At 34.8% G+C, this 12,230-nt stretch overlaps 1 protein-coding gene across 1 annotated transcript in view; it reads right to left on the reverse strand.

The window, feature by feature from the left end:
- Positions 1-1,167: 1,167 nt before the first annotated feature.
- Positions 1,168-12,230, reverse strand: part of LOC126483684 (guanine nucleotide-binding protein G(o) subunit alpha) — a 563,590-nt gene continuing 552,527 nt past the window's right edge. The window contains exon 8 of the mRNA XM_050106766.1: positions 1,168-6,316. Within this exon, the coding sequence (XP_049962723.1) occupies positions 6,129-6,316 (188 nt within the window). The 3' untranslated portion in view covers positions 1,168-6,128. The remainder of the gene's footprint in view (positions 6,317-12,230) is intronic.

Raw genomic sequence — 12,230 nt, forward strand, 5'->3', positions numbered from 1 at the left:
GCTGGGATTCGATGCCATGACCTCTCACTTTCCAAGCATGCGGTTTACTGATACACCACCAAGCCTGACTACGAGGTGGTTACTTGTGAGCATACCTCTCCCATCCCTCCAGCAGGAAGTGCACAGCCATGTCACATACCCTATTTGATTCCAAAGCATGAGTCAGAATCATGCAAAGCCTAAGCCCCAAGGTGCAAACACTGCATACACTAGAAAAAAAGTTAAGATGAAACTAGGAAGTTTCTGAAAGTGAAGATAATGTTATAACATAATGAATAAATTACCTTCCTTCTTTTATAAACTTCCTCTTTTCAACACCTTGCAATGTATAATTCCGATAAGAAAGTGTTGTAAGTCATGCGTAATCTCTGAGTTAACAAAGAAGATACCAGAGCCAGTTTAATACTGATTCAGATGCATCTAATTGGTAATCTGCAGACTCATGTAATCTAATGTAGTGGTACTTAAAATTGTGTGAGATATGGTTTAAAATCAAGCTGAATATGATCACCCAAACCAATTCAAGGTTCAGATTTAGTATTACATACTGCTACATTAAAGCTACATTGATAATATTGATACATGGTTGAAATTATTCAGATGACTGGTGATAGAACAGTGTTTCCTGTAGGTATTCTGGTCTTTTTTCCCACTTAATGTCCACTGAAATTGGTGAAAATACAATTCAAGTAAGCCATATGCTCTGGCTGCTACTGCTGTATAATCCAGATTGCTCATTCTGTATGTGTGCAAAATTTCCCACTTGCTGAAAATACTTTATGTAATCTTTAACCTGTGGCTGTGAGTGTTTAATAAAGAAGCTTTTATAGCGGAATAGTCATCAAAATAATAAAATATCAACCATTACAATGGAACCACACTTTTGCTGATTCAAAAATTCATTGAATTTTACAATAGTATGTTAAAATTGCCACAACTTTTTGGAAATATGGAAAAATAATGATTATATTCATTTATCAATGAAATTATTTTAATTTTGTTATTTGCCTGCCATAATTCGTTGTATTTCTAATGAGTTCCAGCAGTACAGAACTGTACACAACATTGTTACCTGATGGTAATTTTATGCTTGGATGCCATTTCAAACAAACCTGCAGTGTGCTTAATGCTTGTGGATGGTTCTATTAAATCAACAACGGAAACCCATTTTACTCTTTCAGCTTTTATTCATATGCTACCCCACGAAGCATGTACTCATAAATGTACTTTACACAAACTGAATTTTATTAAAAAGTGTGTAGCAAAAATCTATTTTCTGTATGGTGTTCTGTTACATATGTGCCATGAGATCATGTTACAGACTAAACTCTCATATCTGCTCCCAACTTAGATGGAATCAGAATACAAATGAGTGGAAACAGTGACTAATTTTAAATAATTTTGCACTGCAGGAACAGTGTTCCACTTTCAGACACTCATTTTTAGAGAATACCAAACCATTAAAAAACATTCCATCAAACATGTTGCACCCAGATCAACACTTTTTCTCTGAACATACTATGAGTTTTCCACAAGACATGTTCAGTAAATGATGAAAGCTATTCATACTTACTGTCACTGAAAAATTAAAGTGGGTTAATATTGAAAATAGTGTCTTCTTTCTATCAGTGAATAGAATTCTTACAAGGCAAATTAAAATTATTGCAAATCAGAACTATATTAAATGTTAAATTTATTAACTAAATATTTCTTAAGATTATTAATCCAGTAATCATTTAGAACATACATACCTATAAATACATCTTATATGCACCAGTATTATATGATGTCATAAACAAATTAAAATGAAACCTGAAATCCATATCCTTCATTTTATAAAATATAACTCTGTAGATAAAACAATAGAATATGGACACAAATTTCCACTGAATGAATATTTTCTGTTCTGTCATGTATGTGTAATCACTGACGAAAAATAGAGTCTATTAATCACTTCAAATTAAACATAACTCTCATGAACTACCTCACCATTTATACATCTTTTTTTATTTCATTTCCACTTAGATGTGTCTCATGTTTCCTAGCAAAAACTGACAAACACCTATCTTCACACAATTCAAATGTAAATTCTTGAGTTTGTATGAAGGACTGAGAAAATATTCTTTCACAGAAATCATATAGGTGCATTTAGAAAAACATTAACACAAAAAATATAAAAAGAAGTAACTGGGTGACAAAAAGTTAAGCCAAACATAAAAATAAGAACTTCCAACTAAAAAGAAATGACTAAGAACAGTAAGTGCAGAAAACAATGGTGAATAGGAAACTATGCTGGATTAAATGTCATTATTTGCCACATAATTTGAACTAATTTCAGAATATTGGCTGTGCTTAATATGCATGATAACAGGGTCATCTGTATTGAAGAACACTATTTTGGTGCATGATGAACAGGAGGATGTGCCAGCAGCAAGAAATATGATGAAGAAATGTTGAACAGTAGAGGAAAGCCATTGGAATCATGATCACTTAGTTATGCAAGAATTTCTGTATTGTCACAAGATCTTAACTATGTATTATTTTTATTCTCATCAAAATGAATAAATGGAACCTGCAAATACAAACTCCTGCTGTCACAATGATCATCTTTAATGCTGACAGAAGCTTTTTCAGTCCACTTTTTGGGACTCATAACTACAAAGATACTACCATTTCTTTGTCCAGTAAATCAAAAGTGTCCATCATGTACAAAGTTCTGGTCTAAAAGATTATAACATGCAAACAATAACAGGCACCAGCATTCCACATCATAATGCAGACTGCAGGTGATGATGAATGAAAGATGTTACAAAAGAAATTTCACTCTATGAAATGTCAGTAAACATAACAACATCTGCAACCAGTACAAAATTAACTGCTTCTCTGATTTCTTGTTAAATCTGCAGGAAGCTCATGAAATTATAAATTTCATTTGGTTTTTAATTTAGTCTTTGGTACAACACAAAACTACAGCAAAATGACTAACCATAAATGAAGAAGCAAACAATTGTGACAATGAAGAAATTTATGAAAGGTGATATCCATGGAAATAATTATCTACAATTATTACATTCCTTTTCTGAATCTGAACTCATGTTTCACTCCTCTTCCATTTACAACATGGAAACATATTTGGCAATTAATATAGAATTTCTTCTAAGTTTTTAGAAAAAAACTGCACAAACTTTTCTGTTATGTGCAATAAACTGGCAGGCATGACAAACCTCATTTAAAATATGGATGGGATGATGTATTGTGGCAGTCACACAGCAAATGTCTCACACAATTATTTTTGGTAATTCACAAATATGATTTCTGGATATGACACTATGTGTTAGATGCTGCCTTAAAACTGAAATGGTTAGAAGAGTAAAGCAAATAACATTAATGCCAACAACAAAATTTAGAGAAGAGAAACATGATTTTGTTTTATTTTGCACTTCAAGGGTGATTCAAAGCATCTTGTGATGTTAAGAACAAATGAACAAATATTTAGCAAGTGAATGATATATCATAAATGGTGAATGAATGATAATGGCAATAAAAATGAAATACCAAGAAACTATACATAATCACAGACATGATGATCCTTGGGAAGGTGTATATATTTATATATATATTTATATCTTACTCAAAATGCATTTCATATTTCATAATACACACATTTCTAAGGGTGGTCCCATTCCCACCTTCATCAAACAAGACAGAAAGGTACACATAAACAGTCCACTGATCCAATGTCCACTGATTCACTGACAATGTCAATGTGGTAACCTACCACAATATTAAGAACATATTAGGTCCTGAAATATACTGGAGAAAAACATTGACAACCAAACTCCATTTTTGTTGATTGGTGGCAGTTTCCACTGTCAATCATGTTGTGAGACCTGAGCTGGTAAGTGTGGCCTCTGATATGTAATGGCCAATCCCGGAGATTTGCAATGTTTTGTTGCCCAGTTTCTATGGAAAGAGCTCACTCTGAGAACAATTCTACATCAAACTGCTTCTTATTCTTCACAGAGAAACACACAAATCCTCTAGCTTTAATAAATTTATATGTATGTGAGCCTACTAGTTGAACATGAACATATTACCATAGTAATAATTATTTTCAATAATATTATTTATTGTTATTTATTATTTATCCCAACTAAGCAACAATGTTATAACTGCATTTACCATTATATACAGTATTCCACAGTATTACTTAATAATATTTGGTATATGTGATCAAATCAAGATATCAAATTTCTTTTTGTACGACCCAAAAAATTTGACTTTCAAAGAGATTTATGATTCCCTCCCCCCTTTTAATCATCAGTGCACATAGTACCATATATTGCGCATAGTTGAAATTCACATTAACAGCACAATTATGGGACTCAGCAGATATATTGTAGGCACTTCTCTGTTACAGTAGCATCAATCACAAATTTTAAGATCCACATGAAAGCATAATTTTTCATGCTGGTCATATAACAATTCTTTTGTTTTTTTATTTTGGTTGTAAAATAAATACAAAAAATGATTATCTTCCTTTGATCACAATGAAGCAAATATTTTTCCACACTGATCAGGAATACATCTGTATATAATATTTAGTCTGTTTATTTAAAAATTCGACTGTACAGGGCCATGGGATGAAGACACATTTTAGCGAATGAGAAATTGCCAACGCACAAAGCAGAAGTTCTTATGAAACACTGATTCTTTGTCCACTTTGGACTACACAATTCACCCATCTCTACTCTCACTTTTCGCCAAGTAACAGGTGATGACAATATCACACAGGAATTAGTAAACAAATAAATTATGGAAGCTTCACGAAGAAACGATTTGCAAAAAATTGAGAAATAAAATCATAAGGTGAATTCAACACTACTGACTAGATTCACAATAACAAATGACTTAGGTATTCATAAAAGTTACACAATACACAAATGTTCCCTATTTCTGCTGTTTGCTTGTGAAATGTGCAACAGAATGTAATAGGATCTGCACTTGACTACCTCTGGGAATGTCTTGACTAGGTCTGCTACTATAAATGCAAGTAACACTTGGACAAAGGTCTCCAAGGTTCACTCTTCAGCACCTGTTCTTCCTTTTCAATTTCTTTATGTATATACCATATATATATTAGTAATATTCAAATGTGTGTGTGTATGTGTGTGTGTATTTGTGTCCGTGTGCATATATCATCTCTATTTATACTTTAGAAATCATTCATTTTCAACACTTACATAATAAAATAAATGAAAAAGTTATAAATAACAAATTAAGTCTATAGACAGAACTACACAGTACCTATACTGACTCATCAGCACATTTCCAAAAGCTAAAATATTTCAGTATCAAGTGAGTCATATCATTTCTTATTTGCCAACAAAGTTGTATTTCCAAAATTTACATCCAACTTAGTTATGGGAAAGCATTTAACATTACAGAATTGATTTCCCTCCTGTGTGTCTTATTCCTAAACAGTTATCAGCAGTGATGTTTCGTCATCATATGTGTAGTCCTAATAACTTCTGTACACATCATTACAACTTCAGATAACATTTAATTTTTCCACAGAAAATTGCAAATATTTTTCTTCATGGAGAGGATACTTAGGAAAGCGGACTGTGCAACACCTGAAGCAGCTCAAGTTGTGTGCAGCCAGTAAGGCAAGGCAAATATAAAAACAATATGATGCACTTATGTGCTAAAACTTAAACAAGTATGTACTACTCATTTACAAAATGTGTGATAATAGATTTAAATGAACACGTGTTGGCACTTTGATGTCCCTGCGATCGACCCAATTGTTATTTTTTTGTTTGTTTTCATATTTTCTGGTGTGATAAATAAGAGTTGATGAGCAATAATGAAAAAGAGACTAACATGCACTACAGTAGATAATGTAAAACAAGATATTGGTGGAGCGAGTTTACATTAAAACATTTATACTTTTAAATGTACAATTCATCCTCTCTTGCTTTTAGAAGTGTCGTCTCTGTGATAAGGAATAGCCTCCTGTCTGTTGCCGGGCGGAGTGTCTCTACGATCACCCACCACATATTAACAAACACAATGGAACAGAAACGGAATGCACACATCGTCTGCAGTGTAGATGACAGTGCCGCTCAGTAAAGGCCACACCCGCGGAGATTGTTAGCGATGATGACATCGGTGACTGCGTCAAACACAAACTGAATGTTGTTGGTGTCAGTGGCACATGTCATGTGGCAGTAGATTTCTTTTGTGGTGGATTTGTTTTTCGCCTCAAATTGAGCTTGGATGTAAGCTGCTGCTTCACCGTACTCCTGTGCTCCTGAAACATATGCACGAGAACCAGAGTGAAGAATTGGATTCATATTACTTATATCAAAATCTAATACTTGTGCTGAGTAATTATCATAACAAGTTAAACTCAAAATGTGAATTTTAGTATCTGGCAGACAGATGTTAATTCTGTAATAAGTTTTATAAAACGGTAGCTGAAATCAATCTAGCAGTGGCCCAAACAACGTGAAAATAAAAAGGAATTGTAATGTTCTCTTAATTCCTTTCTTGCATTGGTACACCTTATCCATTTATTTATCATCAATAGCAAATACAACACTCAAGTGCAAAATTATTTCTTAATTATTAAATGTAATTTACATACATTAACTTCAAAATGTGAGGCATTGACAGAATCTATCACTATATAAAATGTAGGGTGTAGGGCACAATTTCTTATTATATGCCCCATTAGCTCACTGTATTGTTGTATGTGCACTTTATTGCTTTGACACATTTCTTTTCCGAATCACTGAAAATTTTATATACAATTACTGCAAATTGCTTGTACAAGTTGCGATTTTTGTGTTCTTAGTCATTAGTTGTCTGTCTTGTCCTGGCACTGCTTACCAGTGTCATGTTGGTATACATGTCTTCTTATTTTGTGAGAAATTAGGATGATACTTTTTTTTAATTTACCAGAAAGATAAGTAAAGTTTATGACTGTACACAACTTTCACAATTTCTGAGATAGAGGACAAAAATCATCATGAGTTGAGATGGGATGAGGCAACACTAAATATAAGTTCAACAGTGGGAGGTCTCCACACAGAAAATTCAACTGGGTGTAGAGAGAATGGAGAAAAACTTAAAAGGAATTGTAAGAGTAAATTGTTATGTGTCAATGTTTATTGAATCACTAGATTGGAAGTTAAGAACATTTAAATCGTATGAGCATGTGGTTAGTAGAGACCAATTCCCTAATTTCAGAGAAGTGAAATTATTTTTCTAGAAAGTTTAAAGAAGTTCAGGTAGAAGCTAATCAAAATTTTGTGGGAGGGAGTACTGTAAGAGAAGCTGCAGCAGATGATGCCCATCACTAATTCACACGGTAATAACAAATGTGAATTAAATTCGGTCACAAAAAAAGTTAGCATGTCTCAGTAGTACATGGGGGGGGGGGGGGGGGGGGGGGTGAGAAGAAGGATGGAAGATTAGTTTTAATGTCCTGTCGACGTCAAGGTTGTAAATGATGGAGCACTAGCTCATATTGTTTCAAGGATGGAGATGGAAATTGGTTGTGTCCTTTCAAAGGAACCATTCCAGCATTTGCCTGGAGTGACTTAGGGAAATCATGGAAAAGCTAAATCTGGATGGTTGGATGTGGATTTGACAGTTGTCCTCATGAAAGCAAGTCTACTGTGCTGTGTTGCTTGATGTACAAAATGCAGTAAATGCTAATGAGCAAAAGATGAATGATAGTGTAAAAGAATCAAAAATTGTACTTGTCAGGTTTATAAGATCTGTGCACAAATTAATGCTGCACAAAACTGCAAGATTAAGGTGATATTACAGGAAGTCATTATGATGTAAGATTAAAGTAATAAACATAAAGCAGTTGATAACTCATAGGTCGCAAAATTATGAGGCACATAAATGAAGTAAAAAGTATGGACACAAAGGTTTCAAATCTGTGATAGAGGAATTAAAATTGTGTGTCAGGGGATGCACAGCAGCAATTTCATGTATAATATAAAATCAGACATAAATTACAAGGTTCCCAGATCAAACCACAGGCTGACAAAATTTTGTATATGACTAAATAGATAATTAATTAGATGTAGATGTGATGTCAGAAAGTTTTAATGTTTCATGTTAATAGAAACTACTGAAAATAATAATGAAATTGCCAGATAAACTCATATCAGAAGTAACATTGGTACCAGAATTTGCTTATGGAAATAGCTATAGGTCAAGAACAGGTTTTGATTGACTTGGAGGTCACAGCACATATGTACAGTTGTGTAGCTATGTTTGTGGTACTTGGAAAAAGTTGGAAGTTCTGATTGGCAGTGGAAATACAGGGTGAGCACAAAGTCTTGATCTGATTATAAAAAATTATAACAGGATAACTGTTTGACATAAGAAGTTACATTTGATGCCATTACATAGGTTGTTGTTACTAGATGTTGTGACCAATAGATGGTGCTAGTTCTCCACCACATTGATGCCGTCTGTTAGGTCACGTTAGTTGCTGGCGAAATGGCATCGAAGCAGGAGAAAGTGCAGCGTGTGCTTTGGTTTCATGAAACGAAATCACCCATCAGTGTTCAACATAAACTTTGGGCTTCTTATGGATGCAGCCCTCCTGACGTTAAATCAATAAAGCGATGGTATACAATGTTTAACGAAATAGGCAGTGTTGAAGATCATCCTCGAAGTGGCAGGCCTCGTGCGAGTGATGCAACTGTTGATCATGTTCAGCAATCATTTCAGTGGAGTCCATCTAAATCAACTTATCAAGCATCACATGAACTTCAAATACCGCAAGCAAGTGTGATGAAGATTCTTCATGAAAGGCTTAGGTTGCATGCTTACAAAGTGCAAAGTGTGCAGGCCTTGGAAACGAATGATTTGCTGACACATGCTGAATGGGCAACTGAGATTCTCAACAGGATTGATTGCACTAATGATTCCTTAAATTGCATATGCTTTACCGATGAATCCACCTTTCATGTCAGTGGAATGGTAAATAGGCATAATGTCTGTATATGAGGTTCAGAGTCTCCACATGCTACTGTACAACTACAGCGAGACAGCAAAATAGTGAATTTTAGGTGTGGCCTCATGCATAACAAGGTTTATGGACCATTTTTATTTGAAGAAAAATCTATTACAGCTAACATTTACTTAGACGTTTTGCAACACTTCATTGCCCCACAGTTAGAAGAATATCAACCATGGATAATTTTCCAGCAAGATGGAGCACCTCTCCACTGGGCTTTGATAGTGTGTAATTTCCTGGATGAAACATTCCCAGATCATTGGATTGGAAGGAACTGTCCGACACCCTGGCCACCCCGCTCTCCAGACATTATGCCCCTTGACTTTTTTTTCTGGGGCTATATCAAGGACAGAGTCTTCGTCACACCAGTTGCTGACATGGACGAACTGAAGGCTAGGATACAATAGGATACAAACTGCTGTGGGTACTGTGACAGAACACATGTTACGAAACACCTGGTGGGAAGTGGTATACCGTGTCGACATTCTCCGAGCTACCAAGGGAGCACATGTCGAAGTTTACTAACGTAAGTGGTCTTAAAAAAAAGACTTCGTGCTTACCCTGTATATGAAAAACAAAATTGGTGGTAAGTTAAAAAAGATAATAGTTGCAGTCTGTTTAAAAATGCAATAAAAACTGTAAATGAATGAGGCAAATTAATATGATGGGAAAATTTTACTGCTAAGAGATGTTGCCCGTTTTTAACAGATTAAAAATTACAAACACATTCTTTCAGAAAAAGGGACATTCATAAATTTACAGAGTCAGCAAGGGGATACAGGTCTACCATAGATCGTATAATAATCAATAACAAACTAGAGGGGGTAGTAAGAAGGACCAAACTTTTTAGAGGATACTATGTGAGGTCTGGTCATTTTATAGTAATATTCCTAGTAGACATATTCACAATATGGAAGCAGAATAGTAAGATACCCAAAGAAAAAACAAATGAAGTTTACAGAGTACACTGATGGGAAAAAAATCACATCTAGGAGGAGTTGTGCAACACAAATGAAAGTTTGTAGACATGTTTCCACTTCTGAAAGATGATGTCTATTAAAATTTCATGTCAAAAAACAAAGATGATGTGACTTACCAAACAAAAGCGCTGGCAGGTTGATGGACACACAAACAAACACAAACATACACACAAAATTCAAGCTTTTGCAACCAACGGTTGCTTCATCAGGAAAGAGGGAAGGAGAGGGAAATACGAAAGGATGTGGGTTTTAAGGGAGAGGGTAAGGAGACATTCCAATCCTGGGAGCAGAAAGGCTTACCTTAGGGGGAAAAAAGGACAGGTATACACTTGCACACACACACATATCCATCCGCACATACACAGACACAATCAGACATTTGTAAAGGCATGATTTCACATTTGCAATGGCTTATCTTGGGCTTACATTAAAACCTGTGGTCTTGCAATGTTAATCATTTAAATATCTTACCTCGAGAAATGTATTCACGAAATTTCCTTATTCTACATTAATTATTTTTTGGTTTTGCAATCTTTTTCTGTCAGTGTATATGTGCTTCAAAGGCAAAGTCGGAAATCTGTGTCAAGGAAGACTAAAGAGATATCTGCAGAAACAAATATTATGGAAAAGAGTCCTCAAAATCTTGACATCCGAACTTGAAATAAGCATAAAGCTCAAACATAATGATTACCTCAATTATCCTAACAACCTGAGATGATGTCCGTGGAAGACTAGCAGCAGGCAATAAGACAGTTAAAATGCTTAATGAAGCAGACAGGGAAACAATACAGATGAATAACAACAATAGCACTGGGTTGAACATTACAAATCTCTTTGGTATACAGATGACAAGATAAAAACTAAGAAAATGGAATACACTGGTTTATGAAGTGTGGCATAGGAGAGGTGAAGGAGGCTATGACTGCATTGAAAAACAGAAAAGCTGGCCGCTGAGGCCGAGTGGTTCTAGGCGCTTCAGTCTGGAACTGCGCGACCACTACGGTCACAGGTTTGAATCCTACCTCCGGCATGGATGTGTGTGCTGTCCTTAAGGAAGTTATATTTAAGTAGTTCTAAGTTCTAGGGGACTGATGACCTCAGATGTTAAGTCCCGTAGTGCTCAGAGCCATTTGAACCATTTTTTGAAAAACAGAAAAGCTACAGGCATGGACGGCATCAACGATGAACTCCTAAAAATATGGTTGACTCTTTCTCTATCCGAGACTGTTAAATCTGTTCATTATGTGTTGAAAATAAGTGTCATGGCAACAAGCAGAAGTTGTATCTCTGTTTAAAAAGGAGATAGAAGTAACAGCCAGAATTTTAGAGGAATTAACTTACTGGACACGGCATATAATGCTTATATTAGGATCCAGAATATCAAATTACAAATAATATCAGAGTGCTGATTAAGTGAAGTGCAAATGAGTTTCCACAGAGAATGATTGACAACAGATGCAGTAGTTGTGATGAAAGAACATCATTGAAAGATATACAGTATTTAATTGAGTGACTCACTTAGCATTTGTTGAGCAGAAAAGGTTCTTTGATAAAGTTAATACAGAAAAACTGTGGAACATAATGAAGAAAAGCAGTTATCCTCTTTATCAGATATGCACCTTAAGAAGTTTATACAAAAACACAACAATTACATTAGATACAAATGGAGAGCTAGGAGCACCTTTCAATACTAAGAGAGAAGTCAGACAAGGACACAGCATTCCTCTTTTATAGTGTGTGATCCCATAAGAACAAAAATAATTGGGGATATGTAGTAGCAGAACAAGCCAGCATTTTAATTATCTAGGGCAGGGTAGTCAACCTTTTTTAGCTACTGCCACTTTTGTATGTCTGTTAGCAGTAAAATTTTCTAAGTGCCCACTGGTTCCACAGCTCTGGTAATTTAAAAAGTAGGGAAGTACCTATATTTTATAAAATGTATACAGCAGAAATTCTGCAAGTTAAGGCATATAACAGAGATATACAGAAGAAGGAAGCAAAATTTGGAAAAATGGTGGGAACAATGAACTGGTACTTTAGAATCACATAAGATATTAAAAAAAATAAAAAAATAAAAAAAACATGGCAATGCTAGGAAAGACTTAACATGTTCAATACAAGAAATAAAACTGAAGATAACAGAAGAAAATGGAGTGAACATACTGACAGAGTGAACAATAACACACTACAGTACAAAG

The sequence above is a fragment of the Schistocerca serialis genome, chromosome 6 (genome assembly GCF_023864345.2).
Source record: "Schistocerca serialis cubense isolate TAMUIC-IGC-003099 chromosome 6, iqSchSeri2.2, whole genome shotgun sequence".
NCBI classification, from domain to species: domain Eukaryota; kingdom Metazoa; phylum Arthropoda; class Insecta; order Orthoptera; family Acrididae; genus Schistocerca; species Schistocerca serialis.